The 21,188-nt window shown below is 37.9% G+C and overlaps 1 protein-coding gene across 1 annotated transcript in view; it reads left to right on the top strand.

The window, feature by feature from the left end:
- Positions 1-21,188, top strand: part of OXCT1 (3-oxoacid CoA-transferase 1) — a 129,520-nt gene that overhangs the window by 56,450 nt on the left and 51,882 nt on the right. The window contains exons 8-13 of the mRNA XM_045565622.1: positions 446-553; positions 2,658-2,772; positions 5,342-5,436; positions 7,208-7,256; positions 13,802-13,874; positions 14,484-14,559. Coding sequence (XP_045421578.1) covers positions 446-553; positions 2,658-2,772; positions 5,342-5,436; positions 7,208-7,256; positions 13,802-13,874; positions 14,484-14,559 — 516 coding nt within the window. The remainder of the gene's footprint in view (positions 1-445; positions 554-2,657; positions 2,773-5,341; positions 5,437-7,207; positions 7,257-13,801; positions 13,875-14,483; positions 14,560-21,188) is intronic.

The following is a 21,188-nucleotide window of genomic DNA, read 5'->3' as shown; positions in this document are numbered from 1 at the left end:
GTTGTTACAGATTTTTGTCTTTGATATGATAAATTTCTGATTAATTTTGAAAAATCTGTGTTTAAGGGATGTGCTTTCAAGTTTTGCATAGTTCAGCTGCAATTTGTGAAAGTTCAAGCAGCTGTACTGACCAGCCACTTGACAAATTTGTAATTGAGGCTCTTTTAGGCAAAGACTAAGTTCTGGAGCTTTATATTCTGTATTTTTGTGTTCGGACACATGCATTTGAATTTCTTCTCTTTTGTTGGTCCAGAAGTTATGGTATACATTATACATATGTACACACACATACATACATATACATATTCTCTCATATGTATGTTTACATTATATATCCAACCTAAGTTATAGGTAAAGATGCATATATTTCATTTTTTTGAAAATAAAAAATATTCAATTTAAGCTTCCACTACCTAACTTTAAAAAAAAATTTCTCTTTGTCTAGGTTGAAGAAATTGTGGATATTGGCTCATTTGCTCCAGAAGACATTCATATTCCTCAGATTTATGTACATCGCCTTATAAAGGGAGAAAAATATGAGAAAAGAATTGAGGTAATTGACTTAACTTCTCTGTCAGTATTTATACATCTGGTTACCACAGAGGTATGTCCCTGGGGCCATTCCTGATGATAGAGAATTGAGGCTGAGCAGGAAGTCTTGGTTTAGATCTTAGTAGGAGCTTTTCATGTGTCAGTCTTAAGGCAACATGATTGTCTGTACCACTGTCCAGCCTGACAGTGCCTTGTCCTCACAAGTCATTGTTGGGGTGAAGGGAAACTTCTCCTTTGCCCTTGGAAGGATCGTTGAAAAATCAACTCACAATAAAACAGATTAATAAAAGAAAAGCTATACAAATTTGTTTTAACATGTATATATGGAAACCCTCAAAAATGAAAATTCAGGCTGAGCGTGGTGGCTCACGCCTGTAATCCTAGCCCTCTGGGAGGCTGAGGTGGGTGGATCGCTCGAGGTCAGGAGTTTGAGACCAGCCTGAGCGAGCCCCGTCTCTACTAAAAAAATAGAAATCAATTATCTGGACAACTAAAAATATATATAGAAAAAAAAAAATTAGCCGGGCATGGTGGCGCGTGCCTGTAGTCCCAGCTACTCGGGAGGCTGAGGCAGAAGGATTGCTTAAGCCCAGGAGTTTGAGGTTGCTGTGAGCTAGGCTGATGCCACGGCACTCACTCTAGCCCGGGCAACAAAGTGAGACTCTGTCTCAAAAAAAAAAAAAAAAAAATGAAAATTCAACTCTTCAGTGAGGTACAGAGGCTTTTAAGGAATGGGGGCTTGAAAGCAGAAAATTAGGTTTTGGGAGGTAGAAAAGAAGAGGTTTGAGTAGATAGCAAAGGTGGTCTTGTGTAAATGAAACTTTAAAGGTAGCAGCCCTCAGAGCAAATACATGGTAAATCTATGATTTCTTTTCACACCTTAAAGGATGTCATACTCTCAGTTAATCTTTTCTAGATGGGGGGAGATAGACCTGGCTGTATTCTCTACAGATGTAGATTTCCCCCCAAAGAAAGAGAGCTTTGCAGTGTTACTTCTATGTGTGAGACTCACGGAAGCCATCTCAAAATATGTCAAAGAAATATATTTTGCGGCAAAATATTTCTGATTTCCTTCAGTATATATCACCATGTCATGTGATTCTCTAGGTTATGTCTACCAGGCTTCTGCAACTGTCCCAATTTATGGTACATAGTTTTGCTGGCTGTCTTCAAGGGTAGAGAAGAATAATCAGGTCTTTGGCTTTACCCCAGCTGGAATCTTAATGTTTGATTATTCAGAAATGTCTGTCTCTCTTGAAGTTGCTTTGTACTTTCAGAGTGCAGAAAGAACATCATTAGCTGTGGGCAGCTGGCAGACAGGAGATTATGGCAAGGAGTGGGTACCGGGAGCTCTGGAGGTGTTCTAAGACCAGTGAGAGCATAGAGAATAACCAGCTGGCCAGAACTGATATCAAGATTCAGAAGTGTGCAGGAATCAGCAACAGAACAGAGATACAGTAGGGGACTTCAGGGGACCGGAGATACCCACTACCTTGTAGATATCAAACAGAGACATTCTGCTATCGAAAACCAGCATCAGGGGCCTAGGGAGAAGGGATGGGGCCTTTGCAAACAGTAACCAGAGTCTGTGTCAAGGATTTTAGTAATAGAAATAGTTTCCTGGCTGGTTTCTAGATAGTTCTATGATTCCTGTGTTGCACTTGTTGCAAAACCAGTCTAGGCTCTATGGGTAGAAATAGGCTGTTGGCAGCAGCAACACCTGGTAAACACATTCTGACAGCCCTGAAAAACAGATCCCAAAGGTCTGTTCCTTTTTCTTTCTTCCAACCAATTCCTGAGCCCCTGAGAATTCATTTGCAGGAGTCAAGAGTAACAGTAGCAGCAGTCGGTGTGATAATAACAGGATTATTTACTTCAAACAGAACAGGCGTATCTTCTTTTTCAAACAAATCTGAGTGCTTTCACTTACTGCCTAAAGAATTATTTCTGTCATCAAATGTCACCCATGTTATATATTCGAGATTTGTCTCATGGTAGTAATGGGAGAGAGTTAATTTTTTTTCCAGTAAAAGCTTTTATTTCAGCAGTGATAAAATACAAGCATACCTTCAATCATGAAAAATTTATTTCTGTTTATTTTAAAGCGTTTATCAATCCGGAAAGAAGAAGATGGAAAAGCTAAATCTGGGAAACCTGGAGACGATGTAAGGGAACGTATCATCAAGCGGGCAGCTCTTGAGTTTGAGGACGGCATGTATGGTATCCTTTATCCAGGGCAAAGACATAGCTCCTCTCTTTCTCATATTGGTCAGGCTACTGGGCCTTCTGCATAGTGATTCATCTTTAGTCCGTGGTAGCTTTTAAAGCAGTTGAACAATTCTTTTTTATCAAAATTTGGCATGTAACTTGAAGATATCAAGATATATAAAATTTGTATAATCTGTTTGCCTTTTTGAAACAAAATGGCAATCAAAATTTTGCTTATCTATTTTCTAGTATGCAGTGGATTTCAGAACAATTTGGCATTTAGCTAGAGATTATTAGGAAAAGAAATTACCAAAGATGAAGGTTTCAAATCCCAGAATTACTAGTGATAACCAATGCTATCTACTTTCTCTATATTTTGACATTTGTATACCCATTGAAACATAAAATCCAACTTCTTAATGATCTTCTTCCTTTGACAAAGATCCCATGAATATACCCTTTTATGTCCAAAGTTTTGTAAAGGTATTCAATGAATGATTCAATTCTGCTTTAGATACCCTGTCAAAAAAGAGGTAGGGTAGACATAGTTTAGTGCAATTAGTATTTGGATTTTGAATGCATTTAAATAACAGTAGGTCTGTTTGCCATTTGGCTAGTATTCAATATGTCAGACATCGAACTATATAACACAAATAATATATAGAAATACAAACAGCATATAATAAAATAAATATTTGTTGGATGACAGATACAGTAATGCCATACTTAAAGACCTAGGACAGAAAGAATTATAAACACAAGTGTCTCCACTCTGTGAGCTTCCCTGGTCCATGAATATCAGTCTTTCAGACTGTGATCTTGATTGGGAGAACGTTCTTTTTCTCCTTTCTCTCCTTTCTCTTTACCTCCTACTCGTTTTTCTTTATTTCTCAGTTTTGTGTTATGGTCAGAATTCACATAGGGGAAGAGAATATCATGTCCCCTCTATTCTAGCTCTTGTATCAGCAAGATAGGGAGTCAACCAACCTGACTTAGTAGGTGAAAGTTAGTCACTGAGCTTTCTTCTCAACCCATGTCAATTGACTTACCTTGATGCTTAAATACTGACTGTAACACTGATTTTTAGGTTATAATGACTTCTAGGTGTTCTTTATTCACTGCTATTGTATTGCTTATGAAAAATATTTGCAAGTAAATTCATATAAATGATCCTTCCATATCACCTACTCTTTTTCAACCCAGAGTACATAGACTTTTTTCTCCCTGGTGTTTGACTTACTCAAAAGAAATGAAGTACATATAATATTGTAGTAGCCTGTGATTTGCTAAGAGGCAAACTAAGTAGCTATTAAGGACTTACTGTGTCCACAGTGTCCTGGGTTGTCATGCTGGCCTTTGGACTTTATAATATGGCATCACATATAAACTCTATTTTTTCTGGCCTCGATTCATAAAGACTTCAGTGTTACTAGAATCTCATCAGCACACCATCATTCTTTGGACTAATTCCGGTGACGTCTTTTGTTTTCAGTGGTAGTGGGCAGCAGTTTTAAGTAATGTAAGAACCTCCAATCTGGTGAGCCTGCCTGAGTTGAGAGGCAGGATTGAACCCACACCATTGCATACGAATCAGGGTTGATCATGTTTTGATCATCTAAGGAAAAAGATTCAACACTCTCAGTTAATTCTTTGATGCCTTGACACAACTACTTTATATACTGCTTCAACTGTATTTGCTAAAACTTAATTCCCTGCCTCCCTTCTTTTTATGTCGCAGAGAAAATTCAATTACCAATGAATGCTGCCACAGAGATCCAAAGGAGCCGATATACTTTTAAGCAGACACTCTGGTACCTTCAGAAAACTTTTTTTAAACTTAAAAATGGGAGCCCGATACAGTGGCTCACACCTGTAATCCTAGCACTTTGGGAGGCTGAGGCAGGAGGATCACTTGAGGCCAAAAGTTCAAGATCAGCCTGAGCAATATAGTGAGACCCTGTCTCTACAAAAAAACCATAAAAATTAGCCTGGTGTGGTGGTGGGCGCCTACACTTCCAGCCTTGGGAGGCTGAGGCAGGAAGATCTCTTGAGCCCAGGAGTTCGAGGTTACAGTGAGCTATGATGATGCCACTGCACTGTATCCTGGGCAACAAATCAAGACCCTGTCTCAAAAAAAAAAAGTAGCCCAATTTGTTTATCAATAAACATGATAAATATTAAATCATGTTTGTCTTTAGTGGGAGTTTTGAATAGTGAAAATCATTTTTAAACAAAGGTCAAGCCATGTTTAATAATATATCAATCCAAAGTTGCTGAGCACATTAATGAAAATAAAATAGCTTTACATTTTTGCTAAAATGATCTCTTGGCTAGCTTTTGAAGGCACCACCTTGATATCTTTGTGGAAAAGCATATTAATGTTATTGAAAAATCTGTGAGATTTTCTTTTTGAAAAATTACAAAATAATGCCCAGAGGGTAAATGAAGAATATAATCAGTTGTTACATTCAGAGCAAATTCCCTTTTAAAAAGGCTTCTATTCAGATTTATATATGTAGAAGATTTATGGTACAGTATCTCTACCTTTTATATGTTGGGCCTTAACATCTTTTTTTCCCAGCTAATTTGGGCATAGGAATCCCTCTTCTGGCCAGCAACTTTATTAGCCCAAATATGACTGTTCATCTTCAAAGTGAGAATGGAGTCCTGGGTTTGGTAAGATGGAAACAAAGTTTTCTTTATCTAGTCTTGGTGGAGAATGAGACTTCATATATAGTAAAATCTTCTGATAACAAAGTTGTTAGCTTAACATTCCCAACCTTACTTTTCTCTCTTTTTACTTTTATCCTCATAATTAAATGTTTACCTTTTCCCTGAAAACCGTATTAATTGTGCGCATGTAGTACTGTTTGTTGTGGTAGTGTCCTGACTGTGAGAGCTTTCTGACTGTTCCTCCTTGTCAGTCTGTCAGCTTCCATCTCCCGTACCTGTTTTGGAGAGACCTCGTGATTTCCTGTTTCCTTAACTATTTCTCACTCTTTTGTGGTTGGATAAGATAATGAAGGTTATTAACAATTCTGTGTTAAATAAAAATCAGGCTCAGAATGAGAAGCTAAAGAATAGCTTTCTACTTTTGGACAGGGACCTTTTTTGACAGTTGATTACCTCAAAAAGTCTTAGAATTTCTCATCTAATTTTCGTTTTGAGGGTGTATTGTCCAAAAGGGTAGAATTTTCTCTTTTTCAAGATTAACCTTCCAGATGAGCTCAATCTTCTTATAGCATTAGGCCATATTTTTATTCAATATTATAATAATATTAAGAAATATTTTTGCTTCCCAGATGACAATTTTAATTTAATTCTTAACTGTGGCAGGGATTATTTGTGGTTCGCCAATTTATAATATTCCTAAATCTTTTATTATTTCTGTGTAGCTCTTAACTGTTAATGTAATGGAAATTGTACATATGGGAAATGTATATCCAGTATTTAAAATTTAAAGAATGACCATGGGCATATAGTCAATACTGAATGATTGAGGCAATAATCATGACATTTTCAAAAACACAAAAATGACATGTATCTGGATAAAAGCAGATTCATACTGAAGTCAAAGACTTGCACTTTTAAGGTACTTTAGCCATTATCTGCAGTAATCAACTCCCTGATGTGGAAGATGAGAGATATAAGTCTATGTGAATTCTCCGTGGCCAATATTTAAAGGAAAGTTTACATAGATCTAAAATATTAGTTGCCCCTTCAGTTTATCTATAGGATAAATTTTTGTTCCCTCTTTAGAAAGTATGTAAAAATTTCATAGCCAATATTTCCTCATTCTTGGATCCATCTTATGCCTTTTTCTGTTCCCTATTTCCTTTTCTTCCCCTTTTGCTTCATATACATTAGGTTATGAAACTGCTTGCCCCATTCAAATAAATGTATTTGCCTTATAAAAATATATGCCAAAAAAAACTTATTGAGAATTGAGCAAAGACAACATTACTACAGAAGCATATCAAAACTTAGATGTAATGAGAGGTAAGATTACAACTCTCAATTCAGACCTTTAGGTGTTTTACATGAGAAAGCTGAAACTTTGCCTCTGTAGCTCCTTCTAGCCAGATAATGCAATGTTAGTTTGTATTCACTGATCCTACCAGAAAAGTTTATGAATAACATAGGCTGCATGTTGGGTACTAAATAATTACTTTTTGTTTAATTGGCCTGTATTTCTAATAGTACAACATTTCTTTCAAATGGGTAATTTTAGAATATATTTTTCATTTGCCCAATTACAACTATTAGTGTAGAAAAGACTAATTAATATGAAAAACAGAGCCATGAACACATCAGAATTATTTTTAAAAGGTTCACCTCAAGTCTTTGGTTGATAACTTCATAGAGTTTTTAGGGAAGTTATTTATATTACAATTTTAGTATGTGATTCAGTGAGAATCTTTTGCTAATTGTGTGCTGTGCTTGACAGGGTCCATACCCATTACAACATGAAGCTGATGCAGATCTAATTAATGCAGGTAAATTCTCTTACTACATATTTTTCTAGTGTTTCCCTTTGCTATTAATATTAATTTTGTTCTGTGCCAAACAATAGTAAAGATTTGGACTCAATTCTTTGTCTTTTTCTGGAGAGTATGCCACTGTATTTATCACTGAGAAGGGGAGATAAGCCTTTCTAGACCCTCTTTGAGGTTTCCTCTCATTTAGAGATGACTGAGATAAAGGAGGAAATGCAGGTGGAGGCACATTTAGTGGAAGGGCTTTGGTGGGTCAGTCAGGGTCCTGCCCATAGATAGAGAGCGCTCTCAGATGAGGTAATTGAAGAAAGCTAAAGTAAGGGACAATTTACAAGGGTGTGGACAGGATTGAGAGAAACTAAGAAAGGATGGTACAATCCCACTGGAAGTTAACATGACCCCTAGGCCTTTAAGGGGCAGTGGTAGGAGAGGGTCACCTAACAGGAACGATGGCCTCTGGTTCAGGAACACAGCCAGCCTGCAGCAGTCTGGGTCTCCTGCCTATGCCTCCCATTGGCTAGTCGCAAGTCGAAATAGGTCAGCCTTCTCAGATGGAGAAGGGTGGGGAGTGAATCCATAGCAGTAGAGAGAAAAGATCTGGTACACTGGGGTTTTTGTGTAGGTGATGCTTACTGTCCTCTCGTCCTGCAGTCCCCAGCCCTCACTCAGGCTGAGGACCGGTACCAACCAGTGCATGGCCTGTTAGGGCCCAGGCTGCACAGCAGGAGGTGAGCAGCGAGCGAGGCTTCATCTGTGTTTACAGCCACTCCCCCTTGCCCCATTGCACCCTGGCACCCCTCCCCACACCCCTGCCCCGTCCATGGAAAAATTGTCTTCCATGAAACTGGTCCCTGGTGCCAGAAAGGTTGGGGACTGCTGTGAGTCTGTCCTCACTGGGGTGAGAGAACATCCTCCAAAGGTACAAGCGTGCTTAAGCATGCACTCTGACACTAAGTATGACCCAGTGACATGAACAATAAATACAGTTTCTTTGAACTGGGGACTCTAGCCTTGTCTTCTCCTTTGTTCCTACACTCAGATGCTTTCCCTTTTATTATTAGCCTTTTCTTTGACTGGGACATAGAGTCACATATATTAGAAACCTAGAGGAGGAAGAACAGGTCAGGCCTTTTTGCCGTCATCGCTGCTGTGCTTGAGGCAACACTGTCACCATGTTGGGACTGTAGATCATCCTTGGAGTGAAGTTGCCCACAAGAAGCTAATTTTTAAGTTCGAGCATGATTTTCTGCACGCTTCTTTCACTCTTATTCATTCTACTCCTGCAAAAGTATTATTCTTACTTTGCATTCAAAAATAGTATGTGTAAATCTCAGAAGAGAAGTAATATGAGCTGAACATAAAGGCCAGCTGCCAAGTAGAATTGATGTTTGATACTTGGAAATTTTGGAAGTAAAACAGCTTCTGGTTGAATAGTTGAATTAGTTAACATGACTCAACTCTGGAAGGCCCACTGTGATAAAGCAATGACATTTAACCAAGACTATAATTTAATTGTACTGTACCCTTTAGCAATAGCTCATTGATCTGTGAAAATATTTGCTGCTTGGTTTAATTAATTTATGATGTTAGTGAGTTATTTGCAAAATGAATAACTCCATTTTTCAAATTTCAGGCTTGGGTTCATAAAACCCACTTTCCTTGGAAAAGTAGTTAATCTTGTTAATGTAGTTGCATGGTAGGTGTTTCTGATTCCATTGAGCTTAAAAGTAGCACAGCCCTAATGAAGCCACCAATTTTATATTTCAACTTCTGAAATACCATGTATAATCTTAAACTGCTTTATAAAAGAAGAATTCATTTTTAATGGGAAGCCAAGTTGCAAATCAGTTTAATAATATTCTAACTCTTTTATCAAAGTCCTTTGTGGGATATTTGATGCTTGTGATTTTGAAGTTGTCTAAATGAGGGAGTAAACACTTTGAGCTAGAGATGCTCGAATATAAATAGGTAGTTTCTTCAATTCCCAAAATTACCTGGAAATTACCTGAAAGATCAGCCCATTATTTGTGTTAATTTGAAAAGATTTTTATGGAAATTCTTTTAAATGAAATCAGAGAGTTGTGATTCTGGGTATAACTGATGTATTAAAATTTCAAAATAATAATAGAACTATTTCCAAGGGTCCTATTTTTAAAATGATAGTCTCATAAGTTTATGTAAAAATGAATTACTACTTATATGGTATCATATGGCTTAGAGTGTACTTTTTCACATATATTACACCATTTGAGCTTCAAGTGAAACCTTGTTATACAGATTGGGAAACTGAGGGCCAGAGAAATGAAGTGATGTGCACAAGATGACATTGCTATGAACTGAACTGAACTCACACACAGTCTTCTGTTTTTGAGCCCTGGCTTTTTTCTCTATATATTGAACTACACTTGGTGATAATCTGACTTTTACAGAGGTATAGACACCAGTGCTTGGAACATTTCAGAGATCCAGTGAAGATCCGAGTTGAACCTGCCGTAACTCGATGCAATTATGAAATCTTTATTAAATCTCATGTTTTTGCTTTTATATTTTATATTTTGCATCATCCTCTTTCTTAATGTTGTTTTCTTATTTTATTATACAAATGTTTTAAATGACTTATTTTTTATTAAAATTGCTTTAGCAAGAATCACCATGTTGATCTCACAGGCTATAAATGTCCCTCCCCGCCCCCCCCCCACCTGCCACATACACTCTGTAGTAGTGGTTTTCTATGGATTGGGGTTGGGGTATGATTTTGCCCCCCAGGGGACATTTGACAATGCCTGCAGACATTTTTGATCGTCACGCCTGGGGGAGGAGGTGCTACTTGCATCTAGTGGGTAGAGGCCAGGGATGTTGCTAAACACCCTACAACAACCAGAACAGCCCCCCACAAAGAGTTATCCAGCCCCAAAGATCAACAGTGCCAAGGAGGAGAAACCCTGCTCTAGAAGCGTATGTACCATATCTGAAGAATCACAGGCCTGCAGTCTAAAGTAGACACAGCACAGCATTCTAGATCTTTCCACTGGTTGCAACCAACCTTTCTGGCTTTATCTTTCACTGTGTCCTGGATTCCTGGGTGTATTCTGATCATGGCTCATCCTTTCCTTCCTGTGTGCCTTTGCTCTTACTGGGCCTTTCATCAGATTTTTTTCCTGCCCCCTTCCTTTTTCATCCTCATCGCCCTACTGGTAATTTCCTGTCATAATGCATTATGCTTATCCTTCCAGTCCCAGCTCATTTGTCCTCTCCAAATTGTCTGCAGCTCAGAAATGCTCTTCCCCTGAACCACAACATATCTAGCATCTCTCTCATAAACCCACCACATTTTGCCTTATAATTATTTGCCTGCGTTTATCTCTCTTGCTGGATAGTAAGTGCCTTTTGTGTGGGCCAGTAGTTCTCTAAGTGTGACCCCCAGGCCCACAGCATCAGCATCACCAGGGACATTTTAGAAAAGGAATAATCAGGCCCCACCACACCCCTGCTGAGTTAGGAACTCTGGAAGTTGGGTGCAGCAATCTTCCTTTTTGTAAGCCCACCATGTGATTCTGATGAGTGTTAAAGTTTGAGAACCACTAGTTTAGGGCAGCTGAATTTTGTTTGTAACATTGCTTAAGGCACATAGTAGCCATTCACTACTGAGAGAATGACCTGTAAAATCATGAGCCAAAGGATTCAGTGACTATGAAATTGAGTAGCTCTTTTGCCCAAATACATGCAAAGATTCAAGTATATACACAAAACAATTGGAGGAGACAGAAATCAATCAGGAATGGCCAAGTAAGAAAGCTCTTTGTTGATTGTCTTATTATGACTTTTGACCAAATTTGAACATTGTATTTGAAAAGCATGGATTCAACTTTAGGATATTTATTTTTGTTTAGACATTAGATGTTTAACAATGGTGAAAATTAACCTTGCTTCATAAGACTGTAATTTATAAGGTGCTGGAATATATTAGCAGGAGCTGATAACTTTTTTTCCATGAAAGTTGTTTTTTGGGCTCTTTAATAAAACTGTGTTTCATAAATTGTACAGAGAGAGCCCAAAACTCTCCCCATTGATATCAGAGTTTCCTAGAAGGTGGTAAATAATGAATGCCTTCTGTGTACCACCAGCCAGTAGAGTTTTTGTGATTTAGCCCCTAAAAAAACAAAAAATTGGGATTTTTTTGTTTTTCTTCTTTTTTGTCAAATTCTTCCTCAACTTTCCACTTCACAGGATTGGTGAAGATCTGAATTTGCTCGACGTAAAAGTTGTGTTAATAAGGTTTAATTGTATTATGCTTGTCATAAAACCTAGAGCTCACACAGCCTGGCTGTATAACCCTACCATAAAAGCCTTTGCTCGGTTCTATGGCATTTATCCCTAGAGGGGCAATGCATTGTCTCTTTTATAAGTAGGTTTGGAGAGAGGAATAATAAAAATGACAGTAATAAAAGCTGGTGTTTATGGAGCCCTTTCTTTGTGCCCCAAGCACTAAAGTAAGGACTTTATATGCATCATCTCACTTAATCCACGAAGTCCCATGTGCTTTCTACAACCCCTTACTAACCATACCAGAAAGTATTTTCCAAAGCTTTTGAGTATTACAGTATTTTGAAAGACATGAAAATGTTTCTACCGTTTAGAATCAAACTGCCTTGGGGAATAAATATTTCAGCATGATATAAATAGGCTTACTCTTTTTCCATACTCTAGTTTGAGTGGAGCGGGGATATTGAGGGAAAATTGGCTTTCAGGAAAGATTGGAGAAGCTGGGAATTGCAGCTATGTTGCACAGCTGGGGATGGTCAGACTGTGATCCTGTTGTGCCGGGGAGCTTTTCTCTATTCCAGTCTTGGAATCATAGCTTTTCTTCCCCTTCTTTCTGTCTGCCCTGTTACACAGCGGCCCTGCATGGGGTGTGCACTCAGTTCACTTATCTTTGGCAAAGTGGCATGTGACCACTTTCCTGGTTGAGATAAGAGCTGTTCCCAGGCACCTGAAGCTCCTGAATAGACAGGAAATAGATCACAAGACAAGAGCAGCTTGCATATGAGTCAGGTGATATTATTAGTTGTGTGGGGGGTGGGTGACCTTGAAGATCTTCTCCAGCCCTGAGCTTTTATTATGAGATGTAAGTGTTGGGAGAGATCCTTCCAAGAGGACCTTTTGGAAGTTAACATCAGATACATTGGCTAATATTACTATGTTATTTTCTGATTTTGTCAAAGTCTTATGGTTATAATAGAAGCTTATAGGAGCAAGAGAGTAAAGATGAGCCAGAGAGAGACAGAAAGAAATGGAGAAAGAGATGAAGAGGGTTCAGCCCAAAGGATAGTAAGAATTATGTGGATAATTCCCTTCTATATTATTTGTTGATTTTTATTAATTTATTTTATTTAGGTTTCTTTTTTTCTTTTCTTTTCCTTTTTTTTTTTTTTTTTTAAAAAAAAAGCTCTATTGCCCAGACTAGGGTGCAGTGGTGCCATCATAGCTCACTGCAACTTCAAACTCCTGGGCTCAAGTGATCCTCCCGCCTCAGCTTCCTGAGTAGCTGGGACTACAGGTGCATGTCACCATGCCCCAGCTAATTTTTCTAGTTTTTTTAGAGACAAGGTTTTGTTATGTTGTTTAGGCTGATCTTAAACTCCTGGCCTCAAGCAATCCTCCCACCTCAGCCTCCTAAAGTACTGGAATTACAGGCACAAGCCACTGCACATGGCCTATTTATTTTATTTCTGTTTTTTTCTCCAGTTTTATTGAGGTATAATGGACAAATAAAAATGGTTTATATTCAGGGTATTCAATGTGATGATTTGGTGTATATATACATTGTAAAATGATTACCACAATCAAGTTAATCGACACATCCATCACCTCACATAGTTACGTGCGTGTGTGGTGAGAAGACTTAAGGTCTACTCTATTAGCAAATTGCAGGTGTACAATACAGCATTATTAATTATAACCACCATGCTGTACATTAGATTATCAGAACTTATGTTGTAATTGAAAGTTATTCATTGATTTTTAAAAAAAAACCGGAGGGGCATCTCCTGCATCATTCTTTTCAAAATTACATTTCTTCTTAAGTTCATATTTATTCCACAATCTTTCTGCTCTGGTGACTTAACAGTAGCATTAGATTCTGACAGGTGTCACCCCAGAACTCCCTTCCTCCTTATTCCTGTTTGTATTTAGCAGTGGCTTGTGAAGGGAATGGGGGGGGGGCGGTGATGAGAGGCTGGACAGGTGTAGGCAATTGAGGGGGTGCATTGCCTGTAGAGAATTTCCAAACGATAATAAAACTAAGTTGGTCTGCTCTTTGTTATCACCATGCAGGTGCAGTACTGAACAATGGCAGTACAAAATACTCATCTTCACAGGGTGGACAGTTCCTACTGTGTTCTCCCAGCCCCTTATGCCACAGCCCTTTGGTAAAGGGAGCTTAAATTCTTTCGGAAACGGAGAAGGTATAGACCTCTCTGTCCACTATGATACTGTTAGAAATCTAATAGCCTTTTCTTTCTTTCTATTTTTGTGTGTGCATTCAGGCAAGGAAACAGTTACTGTTCTTCCAGGAGCCTCTTTTTTCTCCAGTGATGAATCATTTGCAATGATTAGAGGGTACGTAATAACAGAGCCCCTCGTGTTTCACACGGTGTGGAATGAGCTGAGTCATCCCCTGAGTGTTAGCGAGGCTCTGAAACACAGCCACATGGCCCAGCCAGAAAACTATCATGGGCTCGTTCGGCTGCAAGAAGATGTGAAATTATTCACAGTGAATGTTGAGCATTGAAATATCCAGCCCACTATTATGAAAAGAACCCCCACAATGGAATATATATCTTTGTGCCAACTAGACTGAAGTAAACATTTCTAAGGTCCTTTCTGAGGATCCTGCCATTTTCTTCAAACTGTGTTCACTTTCTAGCTTGTGTTTGTCTTCAAATGGATTCACATTCTACCCCACTGAAGGAAACAATCTCACTGTGTACACCTGTTTTTAATTTGGTTTTGGAGACAATATAAGATATAATTTTTTTCAAAAAAAACTTTTAATGGTTATTTCTCGCATAAATTTGGAGCTGATCTATTTGGAAACCAGTTGTGAGGTAGGGGAAACAAGTGTGTTTTGGGGATATGGAATTATTTATAATTAATCGGTGGCCACTTCAAGCAAAGGGGACATGAAGCTGTGAGGTTTACTTAATCTTTCCTCTTTTTCTTTCTCAGGGGACATGTCAATCTAACAATGCTAGGAGCAATGCAGGTCTCCAAATACGGTGACCTGGCTAACTGGATGATTCCTGTAAGTAGACATTTTTTTCTTCTGAATTACTTTTGGATCAGAATAATTATTTTTGAAATATTAAGAAAATAACTTGTCCAGTTGCTTTGAGAGCACATTATTTTAAAAAAATGAAGAAATATTTTAATATATATTTCTTGTTTGAATCAGCTTTTAATTAAGCAAGCACTGAGAAGTATTCAGCTTTGCCAGTTTACTATGTAGTTGGGTCTACAAACAGGCAAGGTCAGGGCCAAAGCAACATTTTCCTTAGAAAAAAACAGATAGTTGGGGAAGATAAAAAATTAAATGGGTCAGTTATACTCTGATGAAGGTAAGCAATGCAAATATTTGTCATAACCAAAGTTTTAAACTAGAAAGAACAATTAAGTTCATTAATTTTGTTAATTCTATTTTCTTATTCACCGAGATTGAAATCCTGTCTTGATTGGTCATGTGACCCCATAAATAATCACGTTGTCTTCTATTATAGAATGTAGAACCTGTGACGGTTAAACCTGCTTGTGAAATGCAAACAGTTTTCATTTAGTAATGACCCAAATCAAGGAAGAAACCTCTTAGAATTAGTTTTGGGCAGAGGGTTGTTATCAGTAACTTGATTCACGAGTGCAGTTCGCATATTCCAGGTGGTTGCTTCCTGATTATGCGCGTGGAAACGACAGTGGATGTGTGTCCATGAGTATGAGCTCATTTGGGCTGGTTGCCCAGGGTACTCTTTTCATGTGTTGTTGAAGGATTTCCATGTGTTTCTCTGTAGCACCAGCTAAAGGAAATCTTGTCAAGTAACTGAGGCTGGTGTTCTATGACGTAACCATTTTCATGAAATCTTTAATATTTTTTTTTTTAGTTATTTTTTGAGGAAGGTGGATTAATTAATATAGCTGGATTAATATAACAGTGTTAGAGATCATGCTAGTTGAGCTCTTTTAATCTAATACCACTTGAAATATTATTTTAAAGTTCTAATAATTATTAAAGCCCTGGTTTTCAAACTTGGTTGCATGTCGGAATCACCTCAGAGTTTTAAAAATTACTGATACCTGGGTTCCAGCCCCAGAGTTTCCAATTTAATTAATCTGGGACGTAGCCTGGCCACTGAACTGGTCAGAGCAACTGAGGCAATTCCAGTCTGTGAACAAGTTTGTGAACCAGCCTATTAAAGATTGACCACAATTCACTCATGTTTAAAATGTAAGGTAAAAACAACATTGACTTATCAATAGTAAGAATTCTTAACAAATTATAGGTTATATTGTGATTTTACTTATAAACATATTGGTCTTTGTAAATAAGCTATAAGGGTTGGCAGCTTTTGGAGACCTCAGAGATATCAGAGAGGGTCTCTTGAGCATCATACAGTAAGTCAGACTGAAAATTTGTGGAAAGACTTATTTGTGTATGAAATCCAAATGTATTTCTATTTTCAAATTTTAGAAAACAGTCATATGGGGTAGTAGAAGGAGCATAGAAAAGCAAGCCCTATGTTTTAACCCTGACTTTGCCAGTAATCAAGGTGTGACCTTGAACATACCATTTCAGTTCTTTGAGGTAAAGTGTCTTAATCTATAAAATGAGGGTTTGAGACTACATGATTTCAAGGGTCCTAGCTGGCTCTAGTAGCTTAGTAGTTAAGAGCAAGGGCCCTGTAGTGAGATAGACCTGGGTTGAAGTCCTGTTTTTGTCACTTGCTAGCAGTGTAACTCGAGCCACTTAACTACTTTTCCTTATCTGTAAAATGGGAATGATAAAATGGTACCTACTTCACAGGACTATATAAAGGAATAAATGAGATAATATATACAAAGTACGCAGCACAGAGATTGACATATAGTACTTGGTAAATAAATGGGTTATTATTTTGGTAGGTTAAGAAGGAGAAGTTGAGGGTACCTGGCAGAGAAGAGAATAGCTTCTGTGAACAGAAGCAATAAATAGGGTTTTAAATATGCCTATTTCTCTGGACTAATGATTTTTGAAATTAGTTTGCATAGTAGTCTTGGGTGTGGAGCAGAAACACGTTCAACATGCTCTTCCTTTTAGGGAACTTGGGCATCTTTAAAAAGTCCAGTATAAGATTTGTTTATATTATGATTTAGCATGCACTGAGGCTGGAAACTCTCATAGTGAGGATGTGCATGATGGAGTTATCATTTGCAGGAAAGATTTCCCATTGTGAGTAATATTTTTATATATCCTGTGAATGATTAAAATGTGTTTATTACTTTGTCATTTTCTTAATATAATTTGGAGCTCATGAGTTTCCAAAGGAATGGACCTAGTGGGATGACAATGAGGTACACTAGAATTCTGTAGGAACATCATGGAAATCTAGCTGAGAAAAATTAAGTTCGTGGGTTTGGTTCTACACTTTTGGTAAGAGTTGGTAGAGTTGTTTTTGATTGGCATTTCTTTTGTTGCTTTAGTGACTGATAATCACTTCCTTACTTCTTTGTATGTGATACACAGTATATATTTTCATTCTTTGGGACTCCGGACAACTTCAGAGTCAAGTCCATGAGGGTTAGTTTGGAAGAGATCTAGGTTGAATTTCAGTTCTTTTCCTTACAAATTATACAATTGGAAGCACATGTTTTTGCTAGGATTAAGTAAGAAGAAAATGAAAAGTGAACACTGCAAGCATTCCCTAAATAGTGGCTATAACTTTCATCTTCTTTAATGCTCTATTACTTAACATTAAAGAGAGAATATTTGCCTTAAAATGCACTGGCATAATCAAGACAATTGTATATGAGCCAGTACAATCTGCTTATCCTAAGTTCATATTCAAGCACCAAAAATTGAACCCTTTCTAACTTTTATTCGTTATGGATAAGATGCAGCTTACCCTCCTTGTGTAGTTTCAGTAAGCAATCTATTTTTATTTGTCCTAAAGTTGTGTACATTATGATTTATATAATTTAGATATATTTTTATTGCAAGATCTGACAGCCAAGAAGCTGAAAAGTTCAGCTTTATTATATCATTTTTCATTTACTTTTATCTTTTTACTGAGTTTAATAATCTTTCAATGGTTGTATAAGACTTGAGTTCTTAGTGTCATGACATCACTATCAATCATTACGGCATCAGATTACAATAAACATTGAGCCTTTAAGGCAAGCAGTGTGGGTGCTATTTGTCTTACCCTTTATTATCTTCTTAGTATGCAGCGTTGGTTCCACATACACAGATTTTTAACAATTTTTCCCTGAGCATACAAATAGGGAAAATTTGTTTTTTGCTTTTTAAATTTTTTATGAAGAGTGAAAATTTGACAAAACAGTGGTTGGCTCCTTCAAGCTCCCTACTTATTGTGACGGTGGTAAAACCCCAGGCAAGCTAATAAATTGTGGAATGATGTGCAGTCCATTGAATCTGCGTTCAGAACTGCTTGGGTGCCTTCCTAATGCCTGTTTTTGGAGAACAGCTGGCATCGATTATTGACTTATGAGGGGAAGCAGATGTGTATGATCAGCTATGAGAGCCGGTTATTAAAAGCAAGAAATAGCAGCCCCCTAGACAGGGCTGTAGTACGTGAGTGGCCTAAGAGCCAAGGGCCTCTACTACTGTGTAGAGGTTGAACAAGGCATACTCAAGGCCAAGGAAAATGGCACATTTTTTGGTGTTTATTTTTCCTTCACATTTTTCATTTCTTTGTGCATTTGACAAGAATAAAGACAAATTAATATTGTACTCATGTATGCTACATGTCTGAGTGAAGAAAATTGATTGGGTCTTCTAGACGTGCTATTTTAAATAGTCCAAGTCTCTAGTATTCCTAGTTGTACAACTAAGGGGGTTTGTGTTCAAGAGTGAACTGTTGGTTTATTTGCATCAATTGTAATCCAAATACTAAATCCATAGATATAGAAATAGAAATATATAGATTATAGCATAGATGAAGATATAAACATAAAGATCTAGGTATAGTTTTAACATATTGGTATATTGTTCATTTGGTCCGGAGGCTCAGCAAAGTGCAAACCTTGAGTAAGGAAAAAGAACAGGTGGAAAATATATAGGAGATGGTGTACAGCTTTTGTAATTATTCAGTAGTGCTTTTGCCTTATTTGTGTAATACAGTGGAAAACTATAGAACTTTGGAATTATTCCAGAACTTTGGAATTAGACTTGTGCTTAAATACTGGTTCTTTCACTTATCATTTGTAAAATTATAATTTTTAACTCATATGCTTCTTCTAGGGATTAAAATAAGTTCATTCATTCAACAAGTATTGCTTAGGCATATATTAAGGGCCATGCACTGTTCTAGCCTTTTTGGGGATGCAGCAGTTAATAGATGAAATTCTCTGCATTTATGGAGCTGATATTCTTTTTTTTTATAATAAAGTTTTGAATATCTCATGTAATTTATTGAATACTGTACTGAAAGTGAAAAACAAAATGCTTGTGAGGGTACTAGAAGTTTGGTTTCTACTGACTGCAATGACTGCCGCACCACCATAAATTCAAAGAATCATTAAGTCGAACCATCAGTAAGTCAAGGCCCATGTATATATTTATGTGCAAAGAGTCTCAGGAAGAGGTCTAGGATTCTTCTTAGGTAAAGTACTAACTAATGCCAACTAATGTTTTTTTTTTTTATTTCAGCATATTATGGGGGTACAAATGTTTAGGTTACATATATTGTCTTTTCCCCCTCCCCACCCCCACACCCCCAAGTCAGAGCCCCAAGCGTGTCCATCCCTCAGACGGTGTGCATCATACTCATTATGTGTGTATATGGCCATCCCCTCCTCCCCACTCTCATCTGCCCAACGCCCGATGAATGTTATTCCTACATGTGGAGCTGATATTCTAACAGGAGAATGGTGTAGAGTCCACAGAGTATGGTTCATGTACCAAATCTGGTCCACTGCCTGTCGTCTAATGTTTGAAAGTGACTTTTTAAAGTGTCTGATTTTCTAATTGTTTAATACCATTAATAATATTTTTGAACTTATGCCATTGTATATTTATTGGATGATTTTTGTAGTATCAATCCCTAGAAATAGAATATCTTGGTCAATATTTTAGGGTTTTTGGTAAATATCACTGAATTACCATCCAGAAAAATTATCCCAGGTCACACTCACACTATTTCTACTCTATTACTAACACTGAGATCAGCTTTTTTCCTATTATAATATTCTATTATTTTCATTTTTTAAAAAAACTGCCATCTAGACTATTTCGAAGGAAGACAGTACCTTACTCTTCTGGAGGGCACTTAATCCCTTTCTTCCCTCTTGTTCTGGATGGAAGCGTCAAGCAATTGTTACCTCTTATCAAATTCCAGTGCTGCTATCTTTGGTGATTTTAAAAGACAGCATCGGTGGTGACTATTTTGTGTTAGTGAATGTGTCTTAAGAGACCAGCCATAACAAGCATATGTCTGAGTGTGTGTGTGTTTCTTCTGTATCCATTATGCAGAACAAGCTCTAAATGTGGGATGAAATAAAAACAGAGCTATTTTTATCTCCTGTGGTGCCTTTAACTTTATTCAGTTAGGGAAGCTTTTCCTCTGCCGTTAATGAATACTCAGGCTGCACTCTCAGATAATAAACTGTCCTTGGGTCATTTTAATTCATAAACTCTGTCTTGATTCAGGAATTATAGGGTCCAGTCCACAATAATGACCAGTACTTTAATATGCATTCAAAAGCAATGCGTCTCCTCTCATTTCTGCTCTCCTGGCTAGAGGCTGCATGCATTTGGGGAAGGTTGTGTGGTGGTCTTTTACTTTTTCTCTCTACTTACCTCCTCCCCCAACTCCCTGTTTGGTACTCACAAGGATCAAAATTCAGAAGAAAGGGAAGGCAAGGGAACAGGGCAGGAAAGTTCTTACAAAGCTGGGGACTGGTAATGCCATTTGCTGGCTCCATTCTCTCTGGTCCTTAAAAATATTTAAAGTTGACCCGTTTGTGTGTGTGTGTGTGTGTGTGTGTGTGTGTGTTGGGGGTGGGGGGTTGTCTTTGGAGGCTGCTTCTGGGCCTCTCCCGCAGCAGCTGCCCTGATGGATGATGGCTAGATGCCTCCCCAGCTGCTCCTGATTCTCCCCTTTACGCATAGACTGTCATTGACCAGACCTTTCTTCCTCCAGGCTATCCCGTTGACAAGGTATTAAAACCTCTTTAGGCTGGCCCTCTTCCTCATCGCCCACATCTGAGAAGCACCCACACATTTCTTGCACTGCCTTCAGTCATAATATAGTTACTTCCCCCAAACAGCCCCTTTAGCTTTTTGAGGTAGGAGGCAGGCCACGCTCCCCAACTGCGGGCACTATCATTCAGGCTCTGTGGGTTCCCGGGGGAGTGGGCACACTCTCACCCCTCTCCCTTGCTGCTGGCAATGGCGGGGTAGGACTACACTATACTTTTCATCAAATAAGTCCTTCACACAAAATCCTCTGCTTTCCCCATATTGTTATTCCTTGATCTTTCCAAGGGTCCCAAGAGTCTTGAAACATGCTTTTGACCATTTTCGTAAATTCTGCTTTTGGGCATATATTTCAGATTCTAGTATCTCATATTCTAGTATTTCATACTTGAACATCAGTCAAAAGTAATAGAGAAAGAGTCCTGATCAAACACCTGGTTATAAATACTTTGCTCATGGGCCTGCTGTTC

This window comes from Lemur catta, chromosome 12, assembly GCF_020740605.2.
Source record: "Lemur catta isolate mLemCat1 chromosome 12, mLemCat1.pri, whole genome shotgun sequence".
Lineage (NCBI taxonomy): Eukaryota > Metazoa > Chordata > Mammalia > Primates > Lemuridae > Lemur > Lemur catta.
This window is presented reverse-complemented; position numbering and strand designations above follow the sequence as displayed.